At 41.8% G+C, this 21,731-nt stretch overlaps 1 protein-coding gene across 2 annotated transcripts in view; it reads right to left on the reverse strand.

Moving 5' to 3' along the window:
* The window catches only part of LOC115228079 (DNA-directed RNA polymerase III subunit RPC2), a 139,033-nt gene that overhangs the window by 24,074 nt on the left and 93,228 nt on the right, over positions 1-21,731 (reverse strand). For both annotated transcript variants that reach the window (XM_029798751.2, XM_036513923.1), the window contains 3 exons: positions 20,227-20,350; positions 13,542-13,685; positions 11,613-11,661 (listed from right to left, as the gene is read on the reverse strand). In XM_029798751.2, the coding sequence (XP_029654611.1) occupies positions 11,613-11,661; positions 13,542-13,685; positions 20,227-20,350 (317 nt within the window). The remainder of the gene's footprint in view (positions 1-11,612; positions 11,662-13,541; positions 13,686-20,226; positions 20,351-21,731) is intronic.

Genomic DNA, 21,731 nt, shown 5'->3' on the forward strand with positions numbered 1-21,731 from the left:
CCAACATTTTGGGGGCGAGAGAGTTAGTTAATATCACTGGCCCAAGTATGCAACTGGTACTATCTTCTATAAACCCTGAAAAAAGATGAACTGCTAAGTTGACTTAGGTAAGATTTGAACTCAGAATGTAGAGAGCCAGATGAAATGCCACTAAACATTTTGTCCAGTGCTCCAAGGATTCTGCCACTCCACAACCCAAATAATAATAATAATAATAATAATAATAATAATAATAATAATAAATGTCCTGCTGCAGTACCAGGCAGTGGCTCTCATGGCTTCTGATCTTAACTGATTGGAAGTGTTATCATGTACATTGTTTTGTCTTGGTATAAAAGATGGCCTACAGCATAAAAGTATAAAAGATGGCCTATTCTGCTCAATACCACAGATTTACTTGTCAGTTGTTTGACCTTAACAAATTGAGCATGTCCCTTAGTGGCTGACGATATGTGTATCTCTGATTACAAGCAGAAGTGTCACTTTGAAGGCATGCACTGCTCTCTCATTCAATAATAATAATAATTCTTTTGTCTTAGTATAAAAGATGGGCTACAACAAATATTCTGCTCAATACCATAGATTTGCTTATCAGTTGTTTGACCATAACCAGTTGAGCATGTCCCTTAGTGACTGACGATATGTGCATCTCTGATCATGAGCAGTAGTGGGGGAACATCATAGCCATGTGTTGAGAGGGATTCTTTGGGGTTTGGATAAATCACCTTTGGAAACATGGGTGTGTCATTCAACATCCTTAAACAACCCTTATTCAAGGACCTTTTGTGTGGGATGGGCTACTCGACCAGAAGAAAATTCTAAAAGGGCCCCACCTGCATGGTCGTGTGCTGTTTATCTTGATATGAGATCATCATGTCATGCACATATGGTTGTGATGCATGTGCCTGGTGTACCCCTATCATGGTGGGTATATTGCACTTTGTATATTTGTACCCCAGTGTCACTTTGATGGCATATGCTGTTCTCTCACTCAATAACAATAATATTAAGAATATTAATAATTTCAAGCATTGGGCCTCATGGAGGCAAAGTAGCTGAGTTCCTTTTGAGTGTTAGGCCTCACAGAGGCAATGACTAAGACCTTTGGCATTATGTTATGCCAAAGGTCTTATGCCAACTCTCAGCATAATGGCAGTCATGGCAGATACTGGTGTTACACAAATGGCACCCATGCTGGTGGCATGTAAAAGCACCCATTTCACTCTCAGAATGGTTGGTGTTAGCAAGGGCATCCAGCCGTAGAAAAACCTTGCCAAATGAGACTGGAGTCTGGTGCATCCTTCCAGCTTACCAGCCCTGATCAAATAGTCCAATCCATGCCAGCATGGACAACAGATGTTAAATGATGATGGTGGATAGTAATAATAATAATAATCTTTTCTAGTATAGACACAAGGCCTGAAATTTTGGGAAGGTGGGGTGCTGGTCAATTACACTGACCTCAGTACTCAACAGGTACTTATTTTCTTGACCCCAAAGGGGTAAAAAGCAAAGCTGATCTCCGCAGAATTTGAACTTAGAACATAAAGACAGAGAAAATGCTTTGCAGCATTTCACTTGGGCCTCACAGAGGCAATGACAAGAGACAGACCTTTGGAGATATGCTGTGATTGAGAAGACCCAGCAAGTAAAGTAAGATCACAGCCATAGCTTATACCAGTGTCGTATGACCAGCCCATTTGGGAAGTACCTTTGAATCATCAGGTCACACGCCGTGCTTGAGGGGACCTATTGAGTCAAGTAAAATCAAAATTAAAACTCAGATCAATCAGAATTTCAATCAAATCGAAATCAAAATAGAAATTGCAGTTGTGGTCGATGCCAGTGCTGCCTTACTGGCTTCCTCACTGGTGGCACATAAAACGCGCCATCTGAACGTGGCCAATGCCAGTTCCACCTGACTGGCTCCCATGCTGGTGGCATGCAATAAGCACTATTTATGCATGGGTCGTTGCCAGTGCCACTGACACATAAAAAGCACCATCCGAATGTGGCCAATGCCAGTGCCACCTGACTGGCTCCCATGCTGGCGGCATGCAATAAGCACCATTCATGCATGGGTCATTGCCAGTGCTGCCTAACTGGCTTCCATGCCAGAGGCACATAAAAAGCACCATCCGAACATGGCCGATGCCAGTGCCGCCTGACTGGCTCCCATGTCGGTGGCACATAAAAAGCACCCACTACACTCTCTGAGTGGTTGGCATTAGGAAGGGCATCCAGCTGTAGGAACATTGCCAGATCAGATTGGAGCCTGGTTTGCCAATTCTCAGTCAAACTGTCCAACCCATGCCAGCATGGAAAACAGACGTTAAACAATGATGATGATGATGATGCCAACAATTCTGCCAGCTCACTGTCTTAATAACAACAGCTATAATGATGATGATGATGATGATGATGATGATGACTGTGGCATCATAAGAGGTGATATAAGCAATGCATCCAAAACGATAATTAAAAGAAGCAACACAGAAAAAAACTAAACAAACAAGAACAGGATTAGCAAACAACAAAATACGTGGTATTGAAGCAGTTTTCTCTTACACAGTAATTAACTGTATGAGTTTTATTAACAAAGTTACAATGAAGAAGATGTCTTCAAAGGGAAACGTTGCTAAACTACTGGTTGTATTAATTATAAAGTCTCAGGAGAAGAATAGAAAAGTTAATATAATAATAGGTGTGGGAGTGTCTGTGTGGTAAGTAGCTTGCTTACCAACTACATGGTTCTGGGTTCAGTCCCATTGCGTGGCACCTTGGGCAAGTGTCTTCTACTATAGCCTCGGGCCAACCAATGGCTTGTGAGTGGATTTGGTAGACGGGAACTGAAAGAAGCCCATCATATATATGTATATATATATATATATATGTATGTGTGTATGTTTGTGTGTCTGTGTTTGTCCCTCAACATCGCTGACAACCGATGCTGGTGTGTTTTTGTCCCCATAACTTAGCGGTTTGGCAAAAGAGACCGATAGAATAAGTACTAGGCTTACAAAGAATAAGTCCTGAGGTCGATTTGCTCAACTAAAGGCGGTGCTCCAACATGGCCACAGTCAAAAGACTGAAACAAGTAAAAGAATAAAAGAGTAAAGAGTACCTGTGTGTGTGTGTGTGTGTGTTACCACCATCATTTAATATCCGCTCTTCCATGCTTTCAGGGAATTTGTTGAAGACACATTTTCTACATCTTGCTGTCCTTCTCTGTTGCCAATGCTGACCCATTTCCGAACAAACTTAATATTCCCCACCCACCCACCAGATGTGTAAGTGTTTTTTTTTTCCATGGAAGACTGGAGAGAAACACCACCACTCGAACGATGGTGATGCTCATTTACAACCATCATGTGATGTGGAGACGAGGGAGGAAGGGGGAGAGAAAGGGAGGAAGAGGAAAGGAGGAAAAGGAAGGGAGGAGGGTGGGAAGGAGGAGGAGGAGGATGCATAGGAGGAGGAGGATAAGGGATGGGGGAGGAGGAAGAAGAGAAGTTAAGGAGGCAGCAATGGGAGGAGGGGGAGGAGGAAAAGATGAAAAAGCAGAGGCAGAAAAGAAAGAGGAGGGTGAAGGATGGTGGAGGATGGTGGAGGAGGAAAAGAAGAGAAGAAGAGGTATAAAAATACTAGCAGCAGCAGCTAATAAACCCTACTGCTCTCCATGATGACCCAAAAGCAATAGCAACACTGATACAAATTGGAGGGAGGGGAGAGGAAACACTATGGTCAACTGAATGAGCCTCCAACCCCAAATACATAACTGGTACTTTGTTACACCAGCTCCTTCCCTGCCACCCACAAACACTGAAAGGCAAAAGTGACCCATGACAAGATATGAACTCAAAACATGAAGGGCCGTAACTAAATCCTGCAAACCATTTGGCCCAACGCTCTGCCGCTTCTGTCAGTCTGCTACCTTCCAATTAATAATTGTCCTTAATGCTTGTTGCAGCATCAAATATGGCAGCCAGCATGTGACTGGTTCTGTCTGTGTGTCACCCAGGCAGCTATCAAATTGTGGACAGATAGCTATCAACGATGGGGGAGGGAGCGGACGGGAGATCAGGGTGGGAGGAGGGAGGGGGAAGGAAATAGGATGGGAAATAATTTGATACGAAGGGAGACAGAGACAAGAAATCGTAAATCTTACGGCAGGGAGAGGTGGTGGTGTTGATGGTGGCGGTGCTATGATGATGATGATGATGATGATGCTGCTGTTGATGTAGCTGTTGACACTGATGATAATGATAAAGATGGTGATGTTGATGGGGGTGGTGGTGGTTGTCATGGTAGTAGTGATGATGAAGATGATGATGATGATAATGAGAGTGGCAACAATGATGATGACAATGATGATGGTGATTATGGCAATGACAACGACAGCAATAACAATGAAATGTAAGACTGCAAGGAATTAAAGACATAAAGCATTGCTTTGTGAGATCAAAACTATGATGTGGCAGCGAAGGACACATGGAGGGAAATGATAAAGGGGAGGGGGTAGGGATTGAATGACGGGGGGGGGTGATCGGGTGGGTGGGGCGTGATGTGGGGGACAGAAATATTAATGATTCATCATTATCATTGCTGAGAAGAAGAAGGAGAAGAAGAAGAATAAGAAGAAGAAGAACGAGAAGGAGAAGGAGAAGAAGAAGGAGGAGAAGAAGAAGAAGAGGAGGAGAAGAATGAGAAGAAGAACGAGAAGGAGGAGAAGAACAACAACAGAGAACAAGAAGAAGAAGAACAACAACAACAACAACAACAACCGAGAACAAGAAGAAGAAGAACAACAACAACAACCAAGAACAAGAAGAACAAATGCAACAGGAAGAAGGAAGAAAGCCCGGCCACAAGAAGCAATGCAATAAAGAATTAACAGAGAGGGTGTATGCAACTGTGGGTGTATATGGACAAGAGTGTGTATAGAGCAGCAGAAGTAGGTATGGCAATAATAATGCGTATAAGGCATGATGTGCACTTTAGTTAGTTAAGTAAATTCTACAGATTTGATTATTAAACAAACAGTGTTAAGTATTTGAGACGACATTTATTGAAAATACTTCGTCAGCTATTTTAATACGATACATTAGCCGGCCCAGATTTATGAGAAAAGTACCAGAATTTTGTGTAACGAATCGTTATTATATAATTGCTTACTAGTACATTTCTCTTCTCTGATGTCGATTTCTTTACACGTATATATATACATGTATTTATTTATATACATATATATGTGTATATGTGTGTGAGTGTGCGTATTACATATTATATGAACACATATGCAGCGTGTGCATGTAGACGTAACTAACACATAATACCCTATAATCTTAGTAGTACATGGGTGAGCAACATGGAGCAAGATGTAAGCTCCTAGTTCCGTTGACACTGTGATGCAGTTTCAATTCCCAGTGGGCCAAACGGTCTCTAATTTAATCGCTTTTCAATGATGGTGCCAAAATATAACTTCGTTATAACAGCCTGGCAAAACCAAAACTAAAAAAACAGCTTCACATTTTCCTTGAGTGTGAAGTCATCACCGAACATACAAATGAATGGTACTGTGTTGATATGGTCATGTACTGTGAATGGACAAGGAGAGCTGCGTGAAGAAGTGCCACTCCCAAACAAGGAAGGAATCTGGCGTAAAGGGAGACCCAGGAAGACATGGGATGAGGTGGTGAAGCATGACCTTCGAATGTTGGGCCTCACAGAGGCAATGACAAAAGACTGAAACCTCTGGAGGTATGCTGTAACTGAGAATATCCAACAAATAAAGTGAGTTTACAGCTGTAGCCTACATCAGTGTCGCATAACCAGCCCACTCAAAAGTACCTTGGATTGTAGGGCGACATGCTGTGCTTGAGGAGGCCTATTGAATCAAATACATCAACATCAATATCAAAATCAAATCAAATGGAAATTGTAGGTGAGCCCCATGCTAGTAGCACATAAAAAAGCACCATCCAAAAGTGGCTGATGCCAGTGCTGCTCTGACTGGCTTCCATGCTGGTGGTACGTAAAAAGCACCCACTATACTATCGGAGTGGTTGGCATTAGGAAGGGCAACCAGCTGTAGAAACACAGCCAGATCAGATTGGGGCTTGATGCAGCCTCCTAGCTTCCCAGACCACAATCAAACCGTCCAACCCATGCCAGAATGGAAAACGGACATTAAATGATGATAATAATGATTGTTGCATAGGTCAAATGGGATTCATTGGTGTAAATTTCTACAGCTGGGGAGGCATTTCCTGTCACCAACCTTGATCTGTTTCTAAGCGTGCTAATATTTCCCCTACTGCAAACATCTTTTCACAGGAGATTCAAAACAAACAATACTGCTAACAAAATGGTGATGTTTGTTTACAATTAGATTATGAAGTCAAAACAAGAATACTGAAACAAACATGCACACACATCTATTTACTAGTTTGTCTCTCTGTCTGTCTGTCTTATGATGGAATTAAAATCCAAGCTGTGTCCCCTGGGAGCACATCTGCTTATTTCAGCATTTCTGAAATTGCATGTAGATGTTACATTTGTGCAAGATATACCTGTTATTTGATTTTTAGTCTGAAGAATTTCAAAAAAAGAGATGTCTTCCATGTTATCTGCCTATTTCATATGTGTATGAGTGACTGAATGTGAAATCTCGTCACCTTGGCATGTGTGTGATGACTCTTCATACAAACAGTGACGTTTTTTTGCAGTCCTCCTCAAAACATGTCTGGGCTGGTCAGCTGTTCCTTGTTTGAGAGACTGGGGGAATTATTACCTTGCTTACAAACAGGTGATGGTTGAACAACAGGAAAGGCATCTGGCCACAGGAAGCTCATCTGACTCATACAGCCATCAAAAATTAGACATTAACACAACACTGATGATAGAGGTATATATTATGTATTGATAATCTTTTATCTTTTATTCGTTTCAGTCATGTTGGTGCTCCTGCATGGCCACAGCATTACAGCTGAAACATGTAAAACAAGGAAACAATTAGACTGTGACCATGCTTGGGCACTGCTTTCTATTTTAGCCAAATGAGTCGACTCCAGTACTAATTATTTCTTTGTAAAGCTTGATATTTATTCTATCAGACACTTTTGCTGAACTGCAAACACATCAGCACTGGTAAACACATCAGCACTGGTTGTCAAGCAGTAGTAGGGGACAAATAGACAAAAAGACCCACCCACTCATACAGATATTTGTGTGTGTGTGTGTCATCATCATCATCATTGTTTAACATCCGTTTTCCATGTTTGCATGGGTTGGATGGTTTGATTGAGGTTTGGAAAGCCAGGGGGCTGCATCAGGCTCCAATCTGATCTGACAAGGTTTCTACAGCTGGATGCCCTTCCTAATGCCAACCACTCCAAGTGGGTGCTTTTTACGTGCCACCAGCACGGGAGCCAGTCAGGCGGCACAAACATCGACCACGTTCGGATGATGCATTCTACGTGCATTGTTTTATTCTTCTTTCTTTTAACCTTTTACTTGTTTCAGTCATTTGACTGCAACCATGCTGGAGCACTGCATTTGGTCAAACAAATCGACCCCAGGATTTATTCTTTGTAAGCACAGTACTTATTCTATCAGTCTCTTTTGCCGAACTGCTAAGTTATGGCGATGTAAACCCACCAACTTTGGTTATCAAACGATGATGGGAAGACAAACAGACACACAAACATGAGCATGGCCAATGCCAGTGCTGCCTGACTGGCCCCCATGCTGGTTGCACATAAAAAGCACCCACTACACTCTTGGAGTGGTTGGTATTAGGAAGGGCATCCAGCTGTAGAAACCTTGCAAGATCAGACTGGAGCTTGGCAGTCATCAGTCAAACCGTCCAACCCATGCCAGCATGGAAAGCGGATGTTAAACAATGATGATGATGATGATATGACAGGCTTCTTTTAGTTTTCATCTACCAAATCCATTCACAAGGCTTTGGTCAGCCTGAGGCTATAGTAGTAGATATATGCCCAAGGCGCCACACAGTGGAACTGAACCGAGAAGCATGTGGTTGGGAAGCAAACTTCTTACCACACAGCCATGCCCGCACCCATTTCCTAATTCCCTATTTGCACTGTACATAATTACTCTAATATGGAGAACCTGAACGCATTGTGTTGAACAGATGAATGATGTAAAATAATTTTAAAAAGAGAATATAAACCTACAGAATGTCTTGTCTTATGTTTAATTGCAGGCATGGCTGTGTGGTAAGTAAGCTGCTTTTCAACAACATTGTTCCAGGTTCAGTCCCACTGTGAGGTGCCTTGGGCAAATATCTTCTACTATGGCCTAGGGCTGACCAAAGCCTTGTGAGTGGATTTGGTAGACGGAAACTGAAAGAAGCCTGTTATATATATATATATGTATATATATATATATGTATATTTGTGTGAGTTTTTGTGCCTGTTTTTATCCCCCACTGCTGCTTGGAAGTTGGTATTTTTACGTTTTCATAACTTAGTACTTCACCAAAAGAAAGCGATAAAATAAATACCAGGCTTATAAAGAAGAAGAAATAACAAGGGATTCGATTAAAAATACTTCAAGGCGGTGCTCCAGCATGGCCGCAGACTAATGACTGAAACAAGTAAACGATACAAGAGAACGTATGTCTTGTCTGATGCTTAGTGATACAAAATTGCTTGTCATCCTTAAAAGGTTGTAAAACGCCGATCAAGGTGCAAGATGTGCGTTTGACATATTTTTGTCTTATTTGTGTATTTTTGTTGACTGACTTTCGAACAGTTTCATAAATGAGATTACTGTTGAAATATGTATATAATGCTTAAAGTTGTTAATATATGTAATGTGATATCAACAGTGGTGGTCGTTGTTGGAGTTGTTGATATTGCTAATTACTTTCTGCAGTGATTTACTGCATTATTGCATCTTTTTAGGATTTATGTTCAAGAAATATATGTTCTCTATTTTATTTTTTCTTTGGCATTTCCTGGATTGATTTTCTTTGTTGCAATTACATTGTGGAAGAGTCGTTCTCACCATTTAATAAAACAAAAGTTGTTAAATTCACTTTAAATTAAAATTAATTTAACGTGTCAAACGTAGTAGGAAAACTGTGTCAATGACCAGGTCACAGTTTTGACAGCTCATGAAATAAATTTAAATTTGAACTGAACAGCTGTGTGTTATTAAATGGCCAATGTATGTGATTGCTTCAATTTCCACACACACACGCAATCTCAGATCAAAATCAAGAACAACTCTGAAATATTTTAATGCTATTTTGATGTTTACTTAATTTATGCTAATGGTTCTCAACCAGGGTTCATACAACCCTTAGGGGGAGGGGTCCATATAATAATGAAATTATTATGTATAGTGCTCAGGTGCACTGCAACTCACCAAAGGTGCATACATAACACATAGAATTATGTAAAAAAGTCAGGAAAGTGAACAGTGTAGGAGTCATAATATACATGTATGCATGCATATGGAGGGGGTGGGGATATCAGGTGTAGTGTTGGTGAATTTCAGGAAGCATGGAGGTTTTAAAGGATGCAATGTCTTGGCAACTAACAACTGATGCAGGTAGTTTGTTCCATGCTTCAGAAACTCTGAATGTGAAAAAATGCTTCCTTAAGTCACAGGAGCTGTGCGGTTTTCTGACTTTGTAGACATGCCCACCTGTGTTAGACACATGGAGCTGAAAAAGGTGCTCAGGGTGGTTGTTGGCATAATGGTTAATAATTTTGTGGGTTTTTACCAAGTAAGTTGCCAGTTGTCGGAGCTTCAACATATTTATGCCCAAGGAAGAGATTCAGAGTATGGTAGATGCCTGATAGAGAGTATTCACTTGGTTGCATGTCTCTGAACAGTTTCCAGGAGGTCAATGTCCTAAGCAAGAGAGGGGCTCCAGATTGGTGATGCAAATTCCAAATGTGGCCGCATGAGATTTTGTCATTAAAACTTATGTGCCATAAATTGGCTGTACTTCTATACCACACAAAGTATTTTAACTATTTCTTAAAAAATAAAATAATAGGATTCTTTAAACACCAAATGGCTATGAGGGTGCAGTTGAGTAAAATAAGAATGAAAGGGGCCCTCAGCTTTATGCCTTAACAGAGGACCACAGCTTTATGCCTTAACATCCTGTCAAAAATTTTTAAGTTCAAAGCTCAGTCTCGTAATGATTGAGCAGAAAATACAAGCGGTCTACGTAGCTAAATAGTTGAATGATCTCCCTTGCAAGAAAGATCATAGAGTAACCTCCCTTTTCTAAGTTTCTCGAAGCATCTGGGTCACGAGACATGATTCTTAATTATTCAAGAAGCTTAGCTTTTCTCTTGGGAGTTTCAAGAATGTCTTGCATTCCATTAATAAAACAGCTTCCTAACCCAGTTCTTCATTTCTTAGTTGATTAGACTTAGAGCCATTCTTGCTATGTCCATCTATTTCTATATGCTACATGACTAAAAATCACCACTTAGCTGTCGTTTCTATATTTCCTATCTCCGAACATTCTTGCATAGATGGCTTCATTCAACTAGATTCTACATTTTGATTCTATGTATCATCATCAACCAGTAAATAAAATATATTTCTATGTAGTAAATATATAAGTCTTGAATTTATTCTTCATCTCTTTATGAACTCTTGTAATAACATACAAGCAGCCACATCAACACCTTGTACTGACTATATATTTCCACTAAATAAATTGGTGACACTCAACTCTGCTTTTGAAGACCTGTTGAGGTAAGTGAAATCAAATCAAATTCACAAATTCGATGACTGGCATCCGTGCCAGTGGAGCGCTAAGAGCACCATCCGAGCATGATCGCTGCCAGTTACCTTAAGAAGTGTTGAAGTTTCAATGGGATTGAGCGCAATGCTCCAATCACCACTGGTATCACTTTTACATTACCCTCTCGCATTCCATTATTATTATCATTAACACAAAATAACAACCAAAATCTATAAATGACATTTTCTTTACCATTCCATACGATATTACATATCACTCCATCCTTGGATGCTTCCAGTGACAAACTAGTTATTCTGTAAGAGGTCATGTAATTGATATGCTTGGGAAGACCTGTTGAGTCAAGTAAAACCAATATCATAGCTGATGCCAGTACCCAGTGATTGGCTCCCATGCCAGTGGCACATAAAATGCACCATCCAAACATGGCCAATACTAGTACCCTCTGACGAGATCTCATGCTGGTGGCATGTAAAAAGCACTATCAGTATGTGATCAATGCCTGATCTTGGAGTGGTTAGCGTTAGGAAGAGCATCCAGCTATAGAAAACTTGCCAGATCAGATTGGAGCCTGTTGCAACCGCTAGCTCTCCAGACCTCAGTCAAACCGTCCAATCCATACCAGCATGGAAAACGGACTTTAAACAATGATGTTGCTAGTACCTGGAGAAAGGGGTACCATAAATGGTCTTCCATAACCATTTATCTTTCCTCAGAGGTATGAACAGTAAAATAAGTGCTGATAGTATTTGATCTTAGATGCCACCAAATACCATTACAAGACAGTTTGGCAGACAACCGTTCCAGTCACGGTAACACCAATCGGGATTAGAATATAAACAATACTCACCTGATCTGTGAATGGCATGTCTTCTTGGGGTACAATCAAACCGCAAACACTGAAACAGAGAATGGATTCTTTAAATAAGGTGTGAGTGTGTGTGTACACATACATGTGCATATGCACGCGTGAATGCACAACTGCACATTCATGTATTAGTGTATGAGAACGCACAAGTTGTTGTGTGTTTGTGTATGAACATGCTTCATTAAATAAGAGAGCGTGCATTTGTGTGAGTGTGTATACATATATGTGTGCATGTGCATATCAGTGAACATGTGTACATGAATGCATGTGTGTGTTTGTAAGCCATCATCATCATCATTTAAAGTCCATTTCCCATGTTGGCATGGGTTGGATGGTTTGACCACAGCTGGCCAGCTGGAGAGCCACACCAGGCTCCAAATGTCCATTTCAGCTTGGTCTCTACAGCTTGATGCCCTTCCTAACACCAACCACTTCACAGAGTGTGGACTGGGTGCTTTATACATGGCACCAGCACTAGTGCCTTTTATGTGGAACCAGTGTAATTATCATGTTAATATCATCATCATCATCATGTTTAACTTCTGTTTTCCACGCAGGCATGGGCTGGACTGTTTGACAGGTCTGGAGAGCCAGCGGCTGAACCAGGCTCCAATCTGATCTGGAAAAGTTTCTACAGCTGGATGCCCTTCCTAACGCCAACCACTCCAAGAGTGTAGTGGGTGCTTTTTACGTGTCACCGGCACAGGAGCCATTAAAGTGGGCCTGGCATCGATCCCGTTCGGATAGGGCTTTTTACGTGTCACCGGCATGGGAGCCAGTTACAGGTTCTCATGTCAGTGGCACAAAAAAAGCAGTTTCGTTTAATAAGTGCTTATGTGTGCAAATGCATGTATACATGTGTGCAGATATATTAAATAGCAGTACATGTATGTCTAAATACATGTATACATATGTGTGCACACGAGTGCATGTGTGTGAATATATTTCATTAAGTCTGAACAAATGCAGATGTAAGTGCATGCATGTATGTGCAGAAGCATGAGTGTGCAGGAGTTCATGTGTGTAAACATACATTATATGTACCTCATAGAGGTACACATGTAAGTCATGGAGGTACATATGTACGTCATGGAGGTACATATGTATGTCATGGAGGTACATATGTGCCTCATGGAAGTAGGCCCTTCTGAGTATGACGTCCACCAACAAGGATCAAATATATTGTTTGGCTCCAGTAAAAGCACCACTCGAGCAAGGTTGATGCCAGTGCCACCTGACTGGCCCCCATGCCAGTGGAGCGTAAAAAGTACCATTCAAGCATAGTCAACGTCAGTACCACCTGACTGACCCCCATTCCAGTGGCACGTAAAAAACACCCACAACACTCTCCGAGTGGTTGGCGTTAGGAAGGGCATCCAGGTGTAGAAATATTGCCAGATCAGATTGGAGCCTGCTGCAGCCTTCTGGTTTGCCAGTCCTCAGTCAAACCGAGCAACCTACGCCAGCAGCCAGCATGGAAAACAGACGTTAAATGACGATGTTGGTGATGATGATGATGGTGGTGGTGATAGTGATGGTGATGGTGATGATGATGATGATATTTTAAGTATGTATGTATGTATCATATAAGAGGCCCTGCCAAAATCATTTTATCTTTCCTCTTCCTCATAGCAGAGAAATATCTGAAAAGGTCTGTCAGACTGCCTCATGATCTGAGAAGACAAAATGGGAAAGGCGTTGCCCAGGAAGATATGAGGGAGGTGCACTGGAACAACCACTCTGACTCACAAGACTCTCACTTGCAGATAGTCATCTCTGCCCCAATAGGAATGACCAGGAATATGGTCTGAGAGCTGAGACACCAGAGGTTTCCACACTGCCACAGGCTCAACCAAAAACCTGTCAGAGACTGGCCAATATTTTGACCCTCCAATCTAACATTTTACTCACCCTTTCTGCCCATGGCGACTACTAAATTTGTCCCCAAGTTCAGGGCGTCTGGTCTGTCGTAGTAGTAACTTAATTAAAAATGATTCTTCCATGTTTGATGTGATCATCACCTTTTCCACATAAGACGGCACTGGGCCTCGATACCTGCAAAAACAGACAGAAGAAAATATTGTTTAAATCTTAAAAAGGTAGGAGCGTAAAAATAACATAATTACTTTTTTCATCTTTTGTTTCAGTTATTAGACTGTGGCCATGCTAGGGCACTGCTTTGAAGAAATTTTAGTTGAATGAATCAATCCCAGGACTTGTTCTATCAGCCTCTTTTGCGAAACCACTAAGTTACAGGAACATAAACAAACCAACACTGGTCGTGAAGCAGTCATGGGAGACAAACACAGTGCAGCCTTCTGGCTTGCCAGTCCTCAGTCAAACTGACCAACCCATGCTAGCATGGAAAGCGGACATTAAATGATGATGAGGAGGACCATGATGATGATGATGATGATACACACACACACACCACAGACATCTTACATTTTTCCTGCCACCAATCCTCACCTGTTCACAAACAAGGTGATATTTCCCCCATGACTAAACATGTTTTAACAGAACATTGAAAGTGAACGACCCTGCTTGTATGACAGTGATACTCATTTACAACTATCATAATTTTCAAGACAAGGTGACACAAACACACACACACACATATACGTACACCATCATCACCATTGCTCAACAACCATTTCCCGTGTTGGTTTGGGTTAAATAGTTTCAGGAGAGCTGACGAGTCAGAGGACTGTGCCAAGGTCCAATGTCTGCTTTGGCAGAGGTTCTTATTTCTTTATTGCCCACAAGGGGCTAAACATAGAGGGGACAAACAAGGACAGACAAACGGATTAAGTCAATTACATCAACCCCAGTGCGAAACTGGTACTTCGATTACATCGACCCCAGTGCATAACTGGTACTCTGCTTTGACAGAGTTTCTACAGCTGGATAGCCTTCCTAAAACATTGGGAATGGATATGGTAGACGGAGACTGAAAGAAGCTCATTATGTGTGTGTGTGTGTGTGTATGTGTGCACGCACATATGCCTTGACATTGCATTATATTTGTAAAGTGGTGTCCATTTCTAATCTATAAAAACCTACCTGGTCATGAGGAAATACTACCTTGCTTGGAAACAGGTGAGGGTTAGTAGCAGGAAGGGCATCCAGCCTCAGAGAACCTGCCTCAACAAATTCTGTTTGGCTGATGCACGTAGGGGAAAGTGGACATTAAAATGATGATGGTTATATAGAGAGAGTGGGGAGGGGAGAAGGAGAGAGGTTTGTCTTGCAAGTTACTATGCAACCGTGCTGGTGCTGATGCCACATAAAAAGCATCCAGTATACTTTGTAAAGTGGTTGACATTAGAAAGGGCATCCAGCTGTAGAAACTATACCAAAAACAGACAATGGAGCCTGGTTCCGGTCTCCAGCTTGCCAGCTCCTGTCAAACCATCCAACCCATGCCAGCATGAAAAACAGATATTAAGATATATCTTTCCAATGCCCTCACCCCTCTTGAAATTTTTTTGTTTTTTTGATGATCCTGTCAGTACAGGTGCCACTTAAAAGCATCCAGTTCACTCTGCTGAGTGGTTGGTGTTCGGGAAGGGATCCAGCTGTAAAAACCTTGCCAAAACTGACCTTGCCTGTGCTTGTGCCACGTAAAAAGCACTAAGTCCACTCTGCTGAGTGGTTGGTGTTAGGAAGGGAATCCAGCTGTAAAAATCCTGCCAAAAAGGTCACAGAAGTCTGGCACAAGATTCCACCTGGCTGGCTCTCGTCAAACCGTCCTACCCATGCTAGCAAGGAAGGCAGACGTTAAACGATGGTGATGATATATATATATATATATATATATATATATATATATCTGCATTGGAAATCTGCAATGGCTCCATAACTACCGTCTCAGCTATAACCTTGGAGCCCTCGTAATCCGTTACAACACTTACCTAGCATACCTAATCATTTAGATCACCTGTGAACTAAACCACTATACTTTATATATGCTGAGCTTCTTTCAGTTTCCATCTACCAAATTGACTCCCATGTCTTCGGTCGCCCTGGGACTACAACAGGACACACTTGCCTCGGGTGCTACAGAGTGGGACTGAACTCAAAACCAGTGCGGTTGGGAAGCAAACTTCTTAACGCCAGAGCTACACCTGCATCTATTAATGAAATGATTTTAAAATACAATAAAACTCTGACTGCCCCACACCTCTTTCTCAAACCCCAAAACTATTTTCCCCTACTTAAGCAATTCTTTCCAATTCAGCTCACTTAGAATTTGATCCACCAACTTAATTACATACAGTGTGTGCGTGTGTGTGTGTGCGCGCGCGTGTATGTGTGATATTGCAGAGTTTATAATTCTATTAAAGCACCCACTACACTCGCGGAGTGGTTGGCGTTAGGAAGGGCATCCAGCTGTAGAAACACTACCAGATCAGACTGGAGCCTGGAGCAGCCCCTGGCTCCCCAGACCCCGGTCGAACCGTCCAACCCGTGCTAGCGCGGAAAACGGACATTAAACGATGATGATGATTTCAAGCCTGTCTGATTCCAAGGCAACAACAACATAAACAGGCTTATTTAACATGAAATTTATTTAGCACTAATGTGTTTTTCAGACACTTCCATTCAAACAAAAACTTTCATGTAAACTTGATAAAAGAGAAAAAGAAACCTTCTCAGTTAAGCCCTTTGCTTCACTTATTAAATGAATGTATATGTGTGTGTGTAGCATGTATGTATATGTAGAATTGTATGTCCCTGCCGTAAGGCTTCACTTCTACACACGCCAGCTAAACTTAATTCGTCCTTAGTCAAAAGACACCTGTTGTTAATGTCCTTTATTTGCATTTGTATTTGTGTACCATTTCTCCATTTTTTCTGTCCTTGTTTGCATATACATTTGCTGCTTTTTTCTAAGGAATCTAGTGCTCTTAGCCTAGTTTTTCCTTGGGGTTGGCCCCAGACTGGAGCAATCTCGAGTATAACCAGCTGAAATTGCAAAGATAATCTAGAACACGACTGAAGAAAAAAAACTCTGAATGACCCATCCTTGTTTTTTTTGTATCGGCTGTCTGGATGTTTTGTTGTCCTTTTTTTGTATCACCTAACTGTCTGGATGCTTTGCATTCTTGTCCCATTTTTGGCATTCCTTTTTATATATCATCATCATCGTTTAACGTCCGCTTTCCATGCTAGCATGGGTTGGACAATTTTACTGAGGACTGGCGAACCAGATGGCTGCACCAGGCTCCAATCTTGATCTGGCAGAGTTTCTACAGCTGGATGCCCTTCCTAACACCAACCACTCCAAGAGTGTAGTGGGTGCTTTTACATGCCAGTCAGGCGGTACTGGCAACAGCCACGCTCAAACGATGTTTTTTACGTGCCACCTGCACAGTAGCCAGTCCAGCAGCACTGGCAACGACCTCGCTCAAATGTTTGTTTGTATATATATATATATAGGCACAGGAGTGGCTGTGTGGTAAGTAGCTTGCTTACCAACCACATGGTCTCGGGTTCAGTCTCACTGCATGGTACCTTGGGCAAGTGTCTTTAGCCTTATGAGTGGATTTTGGTAGAAGGAAACTACAAGAAGCCCTTTGTATATCTGTGTGTATATGTTTGTGTGTCTGTGTTCGTCTCCCACCCCCACAACATCGCTTGACAACCGATGCTGGTGTGTTTACATCCCCATAACTTAGCGGTCCGGTTAAAAGAAGCCAATAGAATATGTACTAGGCTTACAAAGAATAAGTCCTGGGATCGATTTGCTCGACTAAAGGCGGTGCTCCAGCATGGCTGCAGTCAAATGACTGAAACAAGTAAAAGAATATAAATATATATATATATATATATATATATATAGAGAGAGAGAGAGAGAGAGGGGGAGAGAGAGAGAGAGAGACAGACAGAATGAGAGAGACAGACAGACAGACAGACAGATAGATAGATAGATAGATAGATAAATAGATAGATAGAGACAGACAAACAGACATAGTGGGCTTCTTTCAGTTTCCATCTACCAAATTCACTCCCAAGGCTTCTGTCGATCTGGGAGTATAGTAGAAAACATTTGTCTCAGATATGGCCGAGTGGGATTGAGCTGAAAACTACATATCTCTCTCTCTCACACACACACATACACACAAAATGGGTTTCTCTCAGTTTCCATCTACCACATCCATTCACAAATCTTCGGTCACCCTAAAGCTACACTTGAAAACTTTTGCCCAAGGTGGCACATAGAGAGACTGAACTTGAAACCATGCGGTCGGGAAAACAAACTTCCTAACTGCCCCCACCCAACAAACCACAGCTACGTACATGGTTCCTTATATTCTGATGACAGCAGAAAGATTTTGTGTTCCTTGCTATATTTCTTCCCTCCATAATGCAAGCTAAGCATTTCTAAGGGAGACCTTGAAGTCCCCCTCTCCCAACCCTTCCATCAAGGAGATTAATAGAAAGACATGTTAGTGTTACTCTGTCATGGATGGATTCACTTGTCTAGGCCCAGTCATGGACAGACTTACATTTTTAATTAAACATTCCACTTAAAACAAGAAATCAAGCAATTCAGGGACATTTTTTTTTATTTATATATATGTTGTGTGTGTGTGGGTGCGTGTGTTTCTGCCGTTGTATCAAATGAAGCTCAGCAATGCAAACAAATAAAAGAATAAAATATGTGTGTGTGTGTATAGATATATATGGCTCTATGGTAAGTTTGCTTCCCAACCACATGGTTCCAGGTTCAGCCCTACTGTGTGGTACCTTGGGCAAGTCTTATACTATAGTCCTAGGCCAACCAAAGCCTTGTGAGTGGATTTGGTAGCTAGAAACTGAAAGAAGCCTGTTATATGTGTGTGTATGTGTGTGTGTATTTGTGTGAGAGCATGAGTGAGTATTAGTATCCTTGCCTTGCCTTAGCATTATATAAACACACACACAAACACACACAGTTTCCTTCTACCCAATCCACTCACAGGCTTTTGGTTGTCCAGGTGCTTTAGAAAGAGACTTTTTGCTAAAGGTGGTGCACAGAGGAACTGAAACCAAAACCCACATGGTGTAGGATGATAGGACTAACTTGTTAACCACACACCCATATTTACCGAGAAATTTATAGATAGTTAAATTTTTTAGGTGCAGACATGGTTGTGTGGTAAAAAGTTAGCTCCCCCAATCACATGGCTCCAGGTTCAATCCCACCGAGGTGGCACCTTGTGCAAGTATTTCCTACTATAAGCCTCAGGCCAACCAAACTTTTGTGAGTGGGTTTGGTAGACAGAAACTAGAGGAAGCCCATTGAATGTGTGTGTGTGTGGTTGTGTTGTCTCCAGCGCAATTTGACAACCAGTGTTGATGTGTTTACGTCTCCGTAACTTAGCAGCTCAGCAAAAGAAACTGATAGAATAAGTACCAGACTTAGAAAATACTGGAGACAAACCACTCAACTAAAAAAAATTCTTCAAAGTGGTGACCCTGCATAACCAGAGTCCTATGAGGGAATCAAGTAAAAGATAGAAATTAATAGTAAATTAGTATTAACATATTTAATGAAAGGAGCATTAAATCTTCATCATCATTGTTTAATGCCCATTTTCCATGCTGGATAGTTTGAGAGGAGGTGGGAAGCTGGAGAGCTGCACCAGACTTTAATTGTCTGTTTTGGCATGGTTACCCTTCCTAATGCCAACCACTTTAGAATGTACTAGGTGCTTTTTTATGGGGCGTCAGTGCTGTTTATGTGGCACAGAGCACTAACAGATTCAGTACCATCTGACTGGCTCCTGTTCCGGTGGCATGTAAAATGCATCATCCAAACGTGGTCAATGCCAGTGGCCCCTAACTGGCTCCCGTGCTGGTGGCACATAAAAAGCACCATCCGAACGTGGCTGATGCTAGTGCACCCTGACTGGCTCCTGTGCTGGTGGCACATAAAAAGCACCAGCATCAGTTATCAAGCAATGGTGGTGGGGGGACAAACACAGACACACACACACACACACACACACATATATATATACATACAACGGGCTTCTTTCAGTTTCTGTCCGCCCAATCCACTCACAAGGCTTTGGTTGACCCAAGGCTATAGTAGAAGACACTTGCCCAAAGTGTCACACAGTGGGACTGAACCCAGAACCATGTGGTTTAGAAACAAGTCTCTTACCACACAGCCACTTCATTTTAATAATGACAAATATTATTTTACTAAATTTTTCATTTTCAAAATTAGTTGAAACGAAGGCAATGCATTTCAACAGAAATATGGTAACAAATGGGTTAAAGTGATCATCATCACCTTCATTAACTGTCCGTTTTCCATGTTGGCATGGAATGGATGGTTTGACAGGACAGTTTCGCAAGCCAAAGAACTGCACCAAGGCTCACTATCTGCTTTGGCATGGCTTGCACACCTTGATGCTCTTCCTAACAGCAACAGCTTAAAACCTTCCATCAAAATTTCATGTTAATTTAGGATTCAAACACCAGCTTAATTAATGATAAATTTATTTTACTAAGTCCTTCATTATTTTCGAAATTAACTGGAACAAAGGCAGAGCATATTAAAAGAAATACGGTAACAAAACAGTGAAAGCAAACAACTTACATAATCGGTACATCTCGGTACTCTGGTTGTTGTGGAGGTTGGCCTGGGGCTGTTTGTAAGGTATTCATAGTAACTGTTGGCATATATTTATTCACCATTACTTGTTTGTTGGAAACCATTTCCCCTAAACACACAAATTAAAGGGGGAAAAATATAAAAATAAAATTCTTGGAATTATCATCATCATCATAGCCATCATTTAATGCTCACTTTCCATGCTGGCATGGGTTGGACGGTTTGACTGAGGACTGGCAAGCCAATTTACAGGAGGCTGCACCAGGCTCCAATCTGATCTGACAAGATTTCTACAGCTGGATGCCCTTCCTAATGCCAATCAGTCCAAGAGTGTAGTGGGTACTTTTTACATGCCACCGGCACGGGTGCCAGTAAGGCTGCACTGGCATCGGCCATGACTATGATTTCACTTGACTCAACAGATGGAAAAGAAACGAGAACAATTTAGAGAGTAAGATAAAGAAAGCACTAGTGAGAGAGATGGTAGCATGTAAAACAATTCACAAACCCCTGGAACAAGTTAGGAGGTCACAGCTGTTTGCATGTAACAGCCAAGTTGTATATTTATGTCTTTATTGCCTACAGGGGGCTAAACATAGAGGGGACAAACGAAGACAGACAAAGGGATTAAGTCAATTACATCGAGCCCAGTGCAAAACTGGCACTTATTTAATCGACCCTGAAAGGATGAAAGGCAAAGTCAACCTCGTCAGAATTTGAACTCAGAACGTAATGGCAAATGAAATACTGCTAAGCATTTCACCCAGTGTGCTAATGTTTCTGGCGGGTCACCACCTTACCAAGTTGTATATTATTGAAGGCCCTGAATAAATAATGTTAATGAATGAGATGTCCTCACCATCAATGTCATTTAACATCTGCTTTCCATGTTGGTATGGGTTAGGTGGTTTGACTGAGAACTGACAAGCCAGGAGGCTGCACCAAGCTCCAATCTGATCTGGCAAGGTTTCTACGGCTGGATGCCCTTCCTAAAGCTAACCAATCCTAGAGTGTAGTGGGTCCTTTTTACAGGCCACCAGCGCAGGTGCCAGTCAGGTGACACTGGCATCAGCCATGTTCAACCAGTGCTTTTTATGTCCTGCTGGCATGGGTGCCAGTCTGGCAGCACTGGCATCGGCCACATTCGAATGGTGCTTTTTACATGTCACTGGCACAGATGCCAGTCAGGCAGCACTAACATCAGCCATGCTTGAATGGTATTTTTTACATGCCACCAACACAGGTGCCAGTCAGGCAGCACTAGCATCGGCCATGCTCAAATGGTGCTTTTCATTTGCCACCAGCATGGGTGCCAGTCTGACTGCAGTGGCATCAGCCACACTCAAATGGTGCTTTTTTATGTGCCACCAGCATTGAAGCCAGTCAAGTGGCACTGGAATCGGCCACACTCAAATGCTGCTATTTTATGTGTTACTGGCACGGTGCCAATCTGGCAGCACTGGTATTGGTCACACTTGAATGGTGCTTTT

Source organism: Octopus sinensis, linkage group LG2, assembly GCF_006345805.1.
Source record: "Octopus sinensis linkage group LG2, ASM634580v1, whole genome shotgun sequence".
In the NCBI taxonomy this organism is placed as follows: domain Eukaryota; kingdom Metazoa; phylum Mollusca; class Cephalopoda; order Octopoda; family Octopodidae; genus Octopus; species Octopus sinensis.